This window comes from Zootoca vivipara, chromosome 15, assembly GCF_963506605.1.
Source record: "Zootoca vivipara chromosome 15, rZooViv1.1, whole genome shotgun sequence".
Lineage (NCBI taxonomy): Eukaryota > Metazoa > Chordata > Lepidosauria > Squamata > Lacertidae > Zootoca > Zootoca vivipara.
Window position 1 is genome coordinate 14,587,469 of NC_083290.1, and position 15,128 is coordinate 14,602,596.

The window sequence follows — 15,128 nt, forward strand, 5'->3', positions numbered from 1 at the left end:
CCTTCCAATATAGGACCTCTTCTCTTATATCTTACTATTTCTTCTTTTTAATGGCATTTTATTATTATTTATTATTTATACCCCGCCCATCTGGCTGGGTTTCCCCCGCCACTCTGCACGGCTTCCAACAAATACCAAAATACATTAGAATATCACAGATTAAAAACTTCCCTAAACAGGGCTGCCTTTAGGTGTTTTCTGAATGTCAGGTAGTTGTTTATCTCCTTGACCTCCGATGGAAGGGCGTTCCACAGGGCGGGCGCCACTACCGAGAAGGCCCTCTGCCTGGTTCCCTGTAGCTTTGCTTCTCGCAGTGAGGGAACCGCCAGAAGGCCCTCGGCGCTGGATCTCAGTGTCCGGGCTGAACAATGGGGGTGGAGACGCTCCTTCAGGTATATAGGACCGAGGCGGTTTAGGGCTTTAAAGGTCAGCACCAACACTTTGAATTGTGCTCGGAAACGTACTGGGAGCCAATGTAGGTGTCTTAGGACCGGTGTTATGTGGTCTCGGTGGCCGCTCCCAGTCACCAGTCTAGCTGCTGCATTCTGGATTAATTGCAGTTTCCGGGTCACCTTCAAAGGTAGACCCACGTAGAGTGCATTGCAGTAGTCCAAGTGGGAGATAACTAGAGCATGCACCACTCTGGTGAGACAGTCTGCGGGCAGGTAGGGTCTCAGCCTGCGTACCAGATGGAGCTGGTAGACAGCCGCCCTGGACACATAATTAACCTGTGCCTCCATGGACAGCTGTGAGTCTAAAATGACTCCCAGGCTACGCATCTGGTCCTTCAAGGGCACAGTTATCCCATTCAGGACCAGGGAGTCCCCTACCCGCCCCCTGTCTCCCCAAAACAGTACTTCTGTCTTGTCAGGATTCAACCTCAATCTGTTAGTTTAATTTTAATCCTCTGCTTAGTCCAAGGAGAGAAGAGCAGAATACCCAGTTCCCCCCACTCCCGCCGCAGCTTTTACTTTCTGAATAACCCTGCGAGGTAGATCCGGCTGAGTCTGTGATGTCGTAGGGAAATATACATGGTTCCACCCTCCTCGTTTCAACTCCACACCAACCCTGTGAGGTAGACCAGGCTGAGAGGCAGTGACTACCCCTGCCCCGGTCCCCTCGTGAGCCACGGCCCCACCCCTACATGTAAACTCCTCCTGGGTTGGGGTACTAGACGCAGAGCTGACTTGGGACAGACAGGACTTCTGGGATGTGGGAAGTCTTGAGGAGGTTGATCAAGTGAATTTCACTGCAGGGCTGGGATTTGAACCCAAGGCTAAAATGCCAGCCACCGCAAATGCTACCCCAGCACACCACAAGGGACTGCTGGCTTTCTCCTAAGGAATGAGAGCCTGTTTTGAAGCTCTCTGGAAGTGCTGTGGTGGCTGAGTGTCCCAAGATCCTCACCATTCCAGTTTTGCTTCTACTGAACACTTTTTAAGTCAGCCAGGTTGGTTTATTTACAGCCAAAGGTCACCTCAGAACAAGGCTCCATTCAGACTCAAGGCAAGGGAGCAGCATTGCTGCATCATGCATGCAAGCCTTCATTTTGCTGCAGTCAGTAAATGGAGGGAGCATCATATGATCATGGAGAGCAGGACGCTCGCTGAGCATCTCGGCAGTTTATACTGAATTATCTCCATGACACAAGGGGCACCCGTAATTTCTCCTCTCCCCACCCTCTCCACTGTAAAAATGTGATATAAAAAAAAACGGCTAAAAATTTGGGGCAGTGCCTTATACTGAGTCAGACATACCATCACATGTGTGTAAGGTGAGCATTTAAGTACAGACTCCTGGATCAGGCCAGTGGCCCATCCAGTCTAGCATCCTGCTCTTGCAGGGGCCAGCCAGATGCCTGTGGGAAACCGTCAAGCAGGACAAGAGCAGCCCTCTCCCCTCCTTTGCTTTCCAGCAACTGCTGCTTCCAGCCGTGGACGCTGAGCAATAGCCATCGTGGCTAGTAGTTACTGATAGCCTTCTCCTCCATGAATGTGTCTAATCCTCTTTTAAAACCACCCAAGTTGGTGGCCATCACTGCCTCCTGTGGGAGGGAGTTCCATAGTTTAACTATGCGCTGTGTGAAGAAGGAATTTCTGTTACGAGTCCTGAATCTTCTAGTATTCAGCCTTGTGGGATGTCCAACAGTTCTAGTGTTATGAGAGAGGGAGGAAAACTTTTCTCTACCCACTTTCTCGGTGCCATGCATAGTTTTATAAACTTGACATCACATGTTTTTTTCCTCTAAACTAAAATGCCCCAAACATTTCAGTCATTCCTCATAGGAGAGTTGCTCCAACTACTTGATCATTTTGGTACTTGATCATTTGCTACTGAGTCCTTCAGCAAAGGGCTTTCTCTATCCGTTGTATTGATCCTAAGCAGAAGCAGGCATTAAGTACTGTTGCAACAATGACTTATGTTGAGATTTTTATGGTATGAGTGGAGATTCTTTCCTTGAATTCTGAATCCTAAGCAGTCTCAAAACTGGGATAGCAAAACACCATTCTTTCCCCCTCCTTGGCTGGGCTACCAACTCATTTTTATTTAAATCTATCAGCAACTTCTAATTTTCTTGGTTAACAAGCCATCAATTTCCTTATGTCTATAAAACTATCGTAAAATATACACAGGTACAACAAAGACATGAGAGGCCTTGAAAACCAAAGCAGTACAAAACAATCATATGAACGGTTGGCTCAGCTTGATTTATCAGTGACTTGTTATCCAGGATGCTACAGTGCCCAGAAGCTTGTTTCTTTTTTTGAGACCCAGCTCAAAATACAGGGGTCTGTCTTATCTCAGAGGCTCCCAAACTTGTTTGAGCCACTGTCCCACCCCGGTTCAGCAATCACATCTCCAGTGCCCCCTTACCTTATAAAAAGCATTATTCTGATTAGTTGTTTCCACGATTCTCTAAGGAAGGTAAAAGGACAATAACATTCAAAACAGTGACAGTTAAGTGCACATTTATTTAAAAAACTGCAATTACAACAGTTTAGTTTAATTAATTCAACAGAACTGATGAACGTGGTCCAGTGATACCCGTCCGATAGTCATTTAACTCCACCTCTCCCCCAGGGGGCGCCACTGACCACTTTGGGAAGCACTGGCCTGTGTCTTCCTCTGCCCCGGCTGCCTCCGCCTGACATTCCTCTCTTCCCTTTTCCGGACAGCACATCTGCCTGGACTGCAAAAAGACCTTCTGCCTGGCCTGCTCGCACCAGCCGGAGAGCGGCCCCTGCCTCTGCCACCTCTGTGAGCGGTTCCGGGCCACAGCCTTCCAGCGGGAGGAGCTGATCAAAATGAAAGTGAAAGACCTGCGGGACTACCTGGAGCTGCGGGAGATCTCCACCGAAATGTGCCGCGAGAAGGACGAGCTGGTGTGTCTGATCATGGGCCAACAGCCCACTATGGTTCCCCAGGGGGACAGGACTGCCCGGGTTCCTCCGGTGACGATCGTCTCCCCTGCCCAGGAGCTAGAGGCCCCTGCACCTACCTCACCAGACTGCCCTCCTGAGTGGGCCTCGACAGACCCTGCCTTGCAGACTGAAGAGCAGCCGCAGGTACTGCCTGGCCGAGTGTTAATCTCCTGTCAAAACACCTGTGTGGTCCTTTGCCCTTACTCTTGGGTGGCTTCGTAAGGTTCTTACTTGCTCTTCAAGGGTTCATAGCTTCATACGAAGACTTTATTTATTTACCAGTCTTGACATTTCTATATTGCCCAGCCCACTGTGTGCCCCAGTGCTAAGGTGGGCAGGGCTGGATTTTGGTCTTTCCAATTTCAGCGGTGCCGTGTGAGGCCAAGATTTGGTGCCTCTCACTTTCCGTTATGCTCAATTCATAACTACATCACAGTTGCAACACCCTGCAGTGATCCCAAGGCTCGGTGCCCAGAGCGGCGGAAGCATTTGCGCTTCCCTAAATCTGCCTCTGAGGTTGGTGTAAAACCAGCCTGAAAACATTACAAAGCCTCGTCAGCGTTATAAAAATAATGCGGAAACTCCAGAAAGAATATAGGGACATAGGAAGCTGCCTTTTTGTTCCGTCTAGCTTAGAATTGGCTACAAATGACTGGAAACGGCTCTTTGGGGCTTCGGACAGTCCATGCCCTACCTGCAGTTGGCTGAATTTGAACCCAGCACCTTCTGCATGCAAAGCAGATGCTCTTGCACTGCACTATGGCCCTTTCCTCCTGAGAAAATCCTGATGTAGGTGCTAGGTGAGCCTCTCAGATGAGAGCATTGTGTAACTGGGGTGCCACCACCAAAAAAGCCCCCTCCCTAGTTTTGAGTTCAATGCTGTGGGTGCCTTCCCTTCTGCCTCTTCTCCCTCCCACATGAACACCAGTAGAATTAACCTGAGCCTTGGGAAAACCCATAGAGCTGAAAGAGGAAGTGGGAAAGAGTGGCACTCTTCCCCGCTTCCTCTTACAGTTCCGTGTCTTTCTCAAGGGAGGAAAAGGAAACCGCCCTCATCACCGAGGGGTCAGTGAGCGTGGGCAGGCAAGGGGAAGGCTCTTAAGAGCACCACTAAGCCCTTGGGCGCTGCATTGGTGACCACTGATCTTGACCAACCTCATGCAGCTCTCTGGCAGCCTCTCACCGTTCTGCTGTGTGCTGCCTTGGCTCAACCCTTTAGCCCACAGGCTAGCTGGAGGAGGAGACCACAGAGCCCTTTTTGCCCACCTACCCCTCCACAAGACACGGGGGGTGGGCAGCACCCAGCCGCCCTGCAGAGATTGGAGTGCCCTTGGCCCTGCAGCGCTGTGTCACAAAGAGCCAGGCTGGCTTGCATTCTCCATGATGTCAGCCCTGCGTCACAATGGAAGGCAGCAGGGCAGAGCCAGGCCTTCCCAGCATGGGCACCTGGTGCCTCCCTGCAGCTCAATCATGACTGACCCGGGCCTTGGGGACACCACCCTAGGGTTTCCCTACTCAAGCCTAGGCGGTCTTAACGGGGCTTAGTCAACATTAAGGTAAAGGGGCCCAGCAATTTCGGGAGCAATTTCGGCATCCAGCTTGGGTGTGTTTGGGATCTCCCGAGTTTCCTCTTGGTTCCCCCCACCCCATTATTTTTGTTTTTCTTTATTTGCAATATATATATTGTAAAGAGTGATTCATATGCAGGTGATTTTTTTTTTGTTCTTACATATCAGCACCGCACAGAAGCACCACATGCCTATTTAATTGCATTTCAGGTCATAGAATCATAGAGTTGGAAGGGACCTTTAGGGTCATCTAGTCCAACCCCCTGCAATGCAGGAATATGCAGCTGTCAAACCTGCAACTTTGGTGTTGTCAGCACCATGCTCTAACCGACTGAGCTATCCAGTGACTGATTTCAGTTTTTATACAAAGGTATCATTCCACAAGCCGCCATGTATTCTCAGAAGCCTATAACCATGTTCCGTTGATGCTGCATATGCAATAAAATTATGCCAGGCCAGGCTGATGGAAAAGTAGTGATTTTCTTGCCTGTTTGACTTTACAGTATAATTAAACTTAAAAGGTAAAGGTAAAGGGACCCCTGACCATCAGGTCCAGTCGTGACCGACTCTGGGGTTGCAGCGCTCATCTCGCATTATTGGCCGAGGGAGCCGGCGTACAGCTTCCAGGTCATGTGGCCAGCATGACAAAGCCGCTTCTGGCAAACCAGAGCAGCACATGGAAACGCCGTTTACCTTCCCGCTGTAGCGGTTCCTATTTATCTACTTGCATTTTGACGTGCTTTCGAACTGCTAGGTTGGCAGGAGCTGGGACCAAGTAACGGGAGCTCACCCCGTCACAGGGATTCGAACCGCCGACCTTCTGATCAGCAAGCCCTAGGCTCAGTGATTTAACCACAGCGCCACCTGGGTCCCTTATAATTAAACTTACTATCACCTAAAGTCTCTAAGCAACTGATGTTAAAGAAAAATAGATGCCCATATGTAATAATATAGGGGAAAGAGGGGAGGGAATCATATAATACATTATCATTTCATATAATAATATGCAACTTATGGAAAAAAACAACATAGCATCTCTTTAAACAATAGCAAGTGCATTGGTAGTGGTAGTAGTTAGCAGCAGTAGTAATACCACCACCACCACCACCACTACTACTACTACTGATAATAACAACCATATGCAAATGGTAAACAAAGCAATGCTCCCACCAAAACCTCAACCTCCTCCCTAGTCCAGAAACTCTTCACATTGAACCAAGAATTTTCCTTCCTCTTTGTCTGTCCCTCCCTCTGCACCCTATCCCACCCTGCATCAGGCCAGCAGCAGTAAATCAGCTTTGGGTGGGTCCAGGGTCCTCCAGGGATGGTCCAGCATCTTTTCTAGACTCTTCTGTCTCTCCATGGTGGCTTTTCTAGGGAGTCCATTCTTTCAGCAGCACCTGTTTTCCTCCTAGGCAAATGGGCATGTCTTACCGAGCCAGGGCGACATGGCAGAAGTCGAGAACGCAGTGGAAGCACTGACCGAGGAGGAGACGCAGGTAGGCGAGGGCCGATGATGCAGCCAGAACGGGGAGGCCGTGTGGGGGTGGGCCAGGGGGTGTAATGAGTGCTCTGGATACCGAAAAGGATGATGGGGATCCTTGGTGGTGCAGCAGATGGATTTCAAGGTGGGTTCAAGCCCCACGTTTACTCGTAAAACCATTTACGTGTGGCCCTATGGAATCTTTGTCCACTTACCTCTGCTTCCGCAGCTCCACAGCTTGAAGTTCACAGTGTGATGTCCCCTCGCTGGTGGACCTGTCTCTGTCCTCTGATACCCACCAGCTGATAGTATGTGGCTTGAAACCTGTTTCATGTTGCTCTAGTTTCGAAATGCACACAATCTAGGAAGGCAAAAAAGCCAATGCAGTTTTGAAATCGGTGGCTAAAATCTGTGCGGTTCTGAAAGGTTCAGTCTGCCCTCTAGGTTCAAAAAGGCATACAGTTGTATCCAAACATACACGAAAACCTGCTCCTCAGTCTCAGGAACCATCATGCAAAATTGGATGCTGATAGCGTAAAAGGTGTCTGAATGCCCAGCAAACAGGCAAACAACTTTCCGAAATACATTGTAGATCTTTTTGTTTGAGAGATGTGTATATCTCTATCTGTGTGGTATATTATTTATGCCCTATGTCTTCACCAATATTGGCTCCAAAAGTGAGCCACAGCCAATCACTTGATAGAATATTAGGGGATTTTGTGTTGTGTGTAAGATGTCAGGATAGGAATTTGTTCAGTCCACATTTTTAAACAAACTGACCTAGTTTGCAACCCCCAGGCAAATACAAAGATCAGAAATATGATAGCCCTTTGGGTTTTGTGCTTCTCCGAATTTTGTAATTCCAGTTCTTGGTCCAGACAAACGTACTGCAAAGCATGAAAATGCATTGAGATAAAAGTATTATTTAGAAATGCATTGAATTTGTATTTGAATATGGGGTTTTTTTCTTTTAAAAAATCACAAATTAATGAAGAAATGGAGGAGAGATGACTGAAGTTTGCTGTTGTAGCCCCTCTCTCTCCCCGCCCTCTGGTTTCCAGCTCTTATTGCCCATAGCTCAGCCTACCCCAGCCTGGTGCCCTGTGCAAGTTTGGGAGGATGCCTCCCACCATCTCTGAGCATTGGCCATGCTAGCTGGGGCTGGTGGGACTTGTAGTCCAAAAGTCTTTGGGTTTCTACCACCTGTGTGTTTTTGTTAAAGCTAAACACATTTGTGCCACAATCTTCACCCTGATAAATATTGCCCCCAGTTCATGGGTCCAGGTTAGAAAGGCATTTGCAGGCAAAGAAATCCGGTTTCTAGCACCGGGTGCTCAGATATCCTTACACCCCCATGTGCTTGGTGAAACATTGATGTGTGTGACTTCCATGTAGCAGAGCAGTGACTGCACCCGAAGACCCATCTTGTAAAGTCTGTGCCTTCATGCCTAAACACCGGCATGTGTTGGAGAGACAGCTGATTTTGGCTGGCTAGCAGATAGAGAGGACCCCCCCTTTTTGCTGCAGCAGAGCCAGGCTGAAGCCTTGCAGCCTTACCCGCAAACTGCTTTGTATTTCAGTCCACTGACTCGGAGGATAACCTAGTTCCGGGGCGGAGGGCATCCCTCTCTGACCTGACAAGTGTGAGAGACATCGATGCCCTCTCCGTAAGGCAGCTGAAGGAGATCCTCGCTCGGAACTTTGTCAACTACAAGGGCTGTTGTGAGAAATGGGAGCTGATGGAGAGAGTGACCCGCCTGTACAAAGAGAAGGACCTTCAGCAGCTGGGTAAGGATTCTTTTTTTGGGGGAGGAATACACACACACACACACACACACACACACACACTGTATTTTTCTGTGTATAACACGCCCCTGTGTATAAGAGGCCCCCTATTTTGGGGGACTCAAAATTAAGAAAATGGGGGGAAGATTGCCCCCATGTATAAGACTACCCCCCTTTTAAACATTATTTTTAGTAAAAAAAAACACCAAGTCTTATACACGGAAAAGTACGGTATATATCAAGGGTCAGCAAATGTTTTCACCAGGGGGCCGGTCCACTGTCCAGCAGACCTTGTGGGGGGCTGTGGGGGGGGGCTGGACTATATATATATATATATGGGGGGAATGAACGAATTCCTATGCCCCACTAATAACCCAGAGATGCATTTTAAATAAAAGGACACATTCTACTCATGTAAAAACACGCTGATTCCCGGACCGTCTGTGGGCTGGATTTAGACGGCGATTAGGCCGGATCCAGCCCCCAGGCCTTAGTTTGCCAACCCATGGTATATATCAGGGATGTCCAACATGTCGATCGTGATCTACTGGTCGATCCCTGCGAGGCTTTGGTAGATTGCGGTCGATCGCTGGTCCCCGCCCCCTCTCCCTGCGCCAGCCTCTATTGTTGCAGAAGGGAAGCCAGAGTTTAGAAACGTAGGCTTTTATCTTGTCAGCGATCGTAAGGTTAGTGGCTGCTTCTGTTCCTTCCCCAAATAGCGTGCTTTCCCCCTCCCTCAGAAGAGCTTGCAAAAATTCCCTGAACCTCTTCAAAACGGGTTATTTCCCTCGCTATAAAAAGCTCAACAACTTGGAGCTGAACTGCCAGATATTAAATCTGAAAGTAGATCACAGTCTCTCGGGAGCTGGCCACCCCTGGTATATATATTTCATCTGCACATATCTTTGTATATATGTGGGAATGAGAGGGCTTTTTCAGTTTAGAGAAAAGTTGAGTAAGAGGCGGCATCCTACAAGTTTGTGAAACGCTGTGCAGCATGGAGAAAGTGGATAAAGGTTTTTCTCCCTCCCTGCACTAGAACCCATTCACATCCCATGAAGCTGAATGTTAGGAGATTTAGGACAAATAAAGGAAAGTCCCTCTTCACGCAGCACATGGTTAATCTATGGAACTCACGCCCTTAGGAGGAGCCAAGTTGGATGGCTTTCAAAGAGGATTAGACAAATTCGTGAAAGACAACGCTATGGATGGCCATTGGCCATGAGGGTTCTGCTCTGCCTCCACAGTTGGAGGCAGCAATGTTTCTGAATACCAGTTCCTGGAAACCAAAGGAAAGGAGGGGGCTCTTGCACTTGGGTCCCCTAACAAGCATCTGGTTGGCCACGGTGAGAACAGGATGCTGGACCAGATGAGCCATTGGCCTGATGCAGCCGCAGGGTCTCATGAAATTGGCATAAAAAGTGTAAGAGCCTCTGGCCCACCTCTCATTCCCAGAGCTTTGTTCCCTTTTCTCCTAAGTATATTTTTCCAGTCCCCACTCCCTTCTTCCCAGAAGGCAGTAGCAAGGGAACGACATATCTTGTTCATTTATATTGAGCACTTGTTGCAATAGGATTTCATCAAATTTCTCCTTTTCCTGTTTTCCAGTTTCTGATACGGATGATCAAGCTGGTAAGCAGACCTTGTTTCTCCTTTCAAAATAGTTGCTCAACGGGAAGGATGGGCATTTATTTGGTGCGGGGAGGGGGGGGGGGCTTTGTCTCTCTCATTTATGGACAGCAAGTAATCATATATGATGAATGATGACAGGATAAGAATCTTAAAATGGCAAAGCCCAGAGTTGATGCTGGGAAGTTTTGGGAAACGGCTCTCACTCAGACATGGGCCCCTTCCCCACAGAGTCCCCCCAGTGTGCTCCATGTGGGGCTTCCCTTGTTCCAGATTTGGAAGGTGTAGTACGATTGCTGACAGGAGTGAGACCCCATCAGCAGAGAACGCCTCTGCTCAGAAACCTCCACTACGGTAGTTGCTGATTTGCTGAGTTCAAGGTGTTAGTATATAAAGGCCTTAACAACTTGGGACCAGTTTACCTGCAAGGTCACCTTACCTCGTATGTGCCCACTCGACTGATCCAAACTGTTACAGGTGCCACAGAACAGTCATTCCATGTTAGTAAGAACTTGATCTTTTAGTGTGGCAGAACCCACTCTGTGGAACTCCCTGCCTGTTGTTGTACTACTTTTTTGATGCTTGCTAAAAACATTCTTGTTTAGGCAAGCCTATTATTATTATTATTATTATTATTATTATTATTATTATTATTTATTATTATTATTATTAACCAACCCTTCACTCTAAGCTCCCAGAGCGGGTTACAACAAAGAAAAACCAACATTTATGTTAAAACACTAGTACAGTTGTACCTTGGAAGTTGAACGGAATCCGTTCCGGAAGTCTGTTCGACTTCCAAAATGTTCGAAAACCAAATCGCGGCTTCTGATTGGTGGCAGGAAGCTCCTGTGGCCAATCAGAAGCCGCGGAAGCCCTGTCAAACGTTCGGGTTCCAAAAGAACGTTCGCAAACAGTATTCCAGGTTTGCGGCGTTGGGGAGCCAAAACGTCCCAGTTCCAGGGCGTCCAGGTACAGCATATAAAAGCAGTTTAAAACAACTATATATCCAGACATGTAGAATGTTTGATGAGAGTCTTAATCTGTGTTTAGCTTATTGTTGATTTTAATTATTTTTCTGACCGTTTTAAATAACGTTTTATTGATAGTTTTATTGTTTCCCCCCGTTTGTAAACTGCTTTGAGGCTTTCTTTTTCTTACAATAAGGTCCCCCCTTTGCCGTTCCAGCTCCATCCGGAAACGCCACTCTCCCTGGCTCGGAGGACAATCTCTGCAAGATCTGCATGGACTCGGTCATTGACTGCGTCCTCCTGGAGTGCGGCCACATGGTCACCTGCACCAAGTGTGGGAAGCGCATGAACGAGTGCCCTATCTGCCGGCAGTACGTGATCAGAGCTGTCCATGTCTTCAGGTCTTAAGGGCTTTGTCCGAAGCAGGGCAGAATATCGTCTTAGAAGACTCACCCCACTGTGACGGAGAGCCGATGGGTCCCAGCTATCCAGCCCCTCCTCCCCTCCATTCCTAAGGCGACAGGCGAGGCAAGGGATGGAGGAACTGCAAAAAGACTCAAGAGCTGTGATAGGCTGGGCTCCCCCCCTCCCCACACACGTACGATACTATACATTATACCGCAGTGCCTGGAGAGCTGGAAATCCTCAACAGATCTCGAAAGCGATGTGCCGTTCCTCCCTCCCTCTCTGTCTTCTTGGGACAGGGCATCAACAAAAGGCATGGCTTTCCCCCAGACGTTGAGGCTCTTCCCCTCTGGAATGAATAAAACAAGGTGGTCTAAAGAGGAAGAGATAACTCGCTGCTCTCCGTTCTCCTCTCTTTTCTCTAAAGAGGCCATTTATAGGGACATCAGCGTTTTAATTTCTGGGACATGTTCTTCTTTTCAAAGCGTTTTTACATTTTTTGGTGAAAGAAAACAGAAGGACCTCTTCAGTTTGTTTGCTAGCCTTGCAGGTCAGGCTAAATGCTGCCTTGGATGCATAATCCAAGCAAACATGTGGCTTCCTGGTGGCCATGATGAGGAACGTCCCTCCCGTTCATGCAAGGTGGGACTGGGAGCGGATTTGCAACTGTGAAGGAGACATTTCAGTCCAGTTTATTGGCACAAGAGTGTCGTCAGGGCTACTTCCTTGCGTTTCATATATTTTTTGTTTACCAACCCCTTCCTGTGAGCAAGCGCAGTGGTCTTTGCAGAGCCCTGGGTTTACTTGTAGAATTAGTTTTGTCTTCTGTTCTGTGTAGGAAAGGAGGGCCATACCCTTTGGAATGGACCTTGGCCCAGAGGAGTTTCATTTTGGGGAGCGGTAAAACCAGCCACCTCATTCTGATGTGTCTCTGAACTCCCCAAAGGCCCTTGTCGGCTGAAAAATCATGGTATTAGTGTGGGTAGACAGATTTGAGATTATTTTGTTGGGTCTCTGGCGACTCTGCTGTGAAACTGGAATGGACAAATTTCTCATCAGGAGGCTGAAGACTGCACGCTAGTTGGCTTTTTATTTTTTTAAATGCTCGTTTTGCCTTATGGATGCCAAACCATGGCATCTCAGTTGCCTTGTTTTGAGGAGGCAAGCCCATTAGCCATCTGCTGGAGTGCTGGCTCAATTTGGAAGAGAGGACTTTGCCAATGGCAGGGGAGATTCCTGCAGGTAAGGGCCCCTGCCCTTTTACCCTGAAATCAGCTCTCGAGTGCCGGCTTCATACATCGCCCAGACGGCAGCCTCTGGTTTGTCAATTCCCCTGAACATGGACTGACTTTTTTTAAAAAACAAGTAGCTGTCTGAAGAAGAGAACAATATCCCTGTCTTAAGGAGAGCCCATCTTCTTACTGTTAACGGTGGAGCCTCTCATCAGTAACTCTCAGACATGGGTTTGGAAATATCCAGGGAGAGCCGCTCTGTTTACACACATTCTCTGCCTTTCTCTCCCCTGTGGTTCAAAAGCCTTAAACAACAATGGTACTTTTTCTTCTGCTTGTTCTTTCCCTCAGCAGTGTCTTAACTCTCAAGTGGACCCAGTGGCCTTTCTGGACCAAACTCCAGGTATTTTAAGTGCCTCGCAGAGATGAAGGGTTGCGGGGTGGGGGTTGAGTAATATAAACTTGCCTTAAACTTCTTGAGTCTTGCGCGGTTACAGAAAGGGGCTTGCGGGAAAAGTATTGGGTGTAAAGTGTGTATGCAGAGTGGTTGAGTGGGGCTGTAGACAGCGTATTGCTGCTGGTCTTTGCTTCCCTGCGGGTAGACATGTCCATTGTGGAAAAAGGCAGGCTACATCCTTCCTTGTGGTAGCAAGGCTCTCTCTCTCCCCCCTCTCTGAATGCTTTAATCTTCATGGCAGCATAGCTTTCTGAGGCACCAGACAGTCTTTCCAGAAAAAAATAATCATGTGCATGCACCATGTTTGATATCCACTATGATGCCCCATTCGTTCCAAAGATCTGGCTTCTAAACTGGACCATTTGTACCTGAATTGTGGGCCTGCAAAGTGATGGGACCCTCACCCTTTGCTATTTGCTCCTGGGTAGCACCTGCTGCTGCTGCTAGACAGGTGTGCTGTCTGCATATGCCTCTATAACTTTTGCTGCCAGCTTAGCCAGTACGGACAGTGAAGGGGAAAAAAGTTCTGCTTGGGAGCGATTAAACCAAAGAACAACTTTAATTGGCTGCTGCTTTATTTACTCAAGGACTGGAAGATTTTTTTATAACTCACACACCTGTGCCTAGGGGGAGAAGAGCTAATCTTGTTTGTTTACTTGCCTCAGCAATGGAGCTGTACCAAAACAGCACACTAACAGACTACAGATGTGAAGAAAAGCCTGAGCATTCCGTTATTTCCAATTTTCACAGCTAGCGGTGGAAACCCTATGTGAGCCATTTCCCCTTTTGATCTTCCAAATTTCCTTTGCCTTTGTAGGAAAAGCCTTTGCCAATTTTTCTGATCTTAACTTCACTCTCCAAGCTCTGGATGGGCTGACAAGCTGTGGGGATGGAGTTTATATGGGGTTAATGTTGCAGGAAAGCCAATCCGAGAATGATACTACTTTGTCTGCACAATTCTTCCTGCTCCCACCCTCAAGCTTTGGTGAAGTTCTTACCGGTATGTTGTTGCAGTTTTGAGGAACGATTTAAAAAAAGATCAAGGGGATGGATTTTGATCATTCATAAGGGAGAGCTTATCAGTAAGGAATAAATTTGGGATAGATGGGGAGGCAGCTCATTAAATGAGGAAAATACATTGGTCTACACACATGGGTAAATTAAGTGCATTATTAGATTTAACAGGGAACGATTTGTGTCTAGCAGTTAACTCTGGAAAGCAGAGCTAGATACAGGAAGAAGAAAAAAAGTGTGTGGTGGGAGATGGGAATTTCCCCACCCATTCAACTTGCTTATGTTTGTCTCGGTAACAAGTGCACAAGTTGGTCTTAACTGATTGCTTCTCCTTTGTTTGCTGCAAAGCTGGCTATGCTTCCTGGGCTGTGATCTGGTGAAAGTGATGCTGGTTTGTGACTTGGCAGGAAGCTGCTGCCTTAAAGCTGTGGAAAATAAAATTCGTCTGAGAAGTTTTTAATTTTTTTTAATACAGCAAATGTATGCTTTGTTTGACCAGCGTGAAAGTTAAGTCTATTAATTGAGGCCTGTTGAACCACACACAGTTTCTTACAGATGGTGGAACTGAATCCTGCCTTATAATTTTATAATAAAATGGAAATGCCTTATAAAAAAGTGACTTCTGTCATCTTTTCAACAGCAGATACACTCCTTTGCCTCCCTGCTCCAAGTAGGTTTTCGGTAGCAATGTGCTCTGATGCTCTTGGAAAACGTGCATCATTTGAGGCTGGTATTCAACCAGTGGAAATGTGTTAAAGCTCCCATCAGCAGTCTGGTCACTTCACAACACATACGAACTACAGTGGTCAGGCTAATGGTCAAGTGTGAAGCCATGGAAATTGGAAAGACAGCCTCTTCCCATGCCAGGCAACATGTTCCCACTGGGACATGGGGAGGAGGTAGGAGAAGATTCTCTTGTAAGAAAGGGGAGTAAAAGGCAGAAACCTTCAGACTTGGCTGAGGAGTTTGCATGGCAGTGACAGCTCTGTTGCACTTGTGGGTCTTGACCTTATAGTTGGAGACTTTCTCTCTTAGACTTAAAATACCACCTTTTCATTTTGCCGGGGGGACGGGGGGACGGGACGGGACACACAATTGTGCCCCTTTATTCCTAGAAATAAGAACAGACCCATGAGGTGATATTTAATTTGATTTCCATGAT

At 47.5% G+C, this 15,128-nt stretch overlaps 1 protein-coding gene across 2 annotated transcripts in view; it reads left to right on the top strand.

Annotated features, from left to right (window-relative positions):
• The window catches only part of RFFL (ring finger and FYVE like domain containing E3 ubiquitin protein ligase), a 39,525-nt gene extending 24,478 nt beyond the window's left edge, over positions 1-15,047 (top strand). For both annotated transcript variants that reach the window (XM_035138872.2, XM_035138875.2), the window contains exons 3-7: positions 3,177-3,566; positions 6,406-6,489; positions 8,054-8,261; positions 9,867-9,890; positions 11,076-15,047. In XM_035138872.2, the coding sequence (XP_034994763.2) occupies positions 3,177-3,566; positions 6,406-6,489; positions 8,054-8,261; positions 9,867-9,890; positions 11,076-11,266 (897 nt within the window). In that variant the 3' untranslated portion in view covers positions 11,267-15,047. The remainder of the gene's footprint in view (positions 1-3,176; positions 3,567-6,405; positions 6,490-8,053; positions 8,262-9,866; positions 9,891-11,075) is intronic.
• The last annotated feature ends 81 nt before the right edge of the window (positions 15,048-15,128 follow it).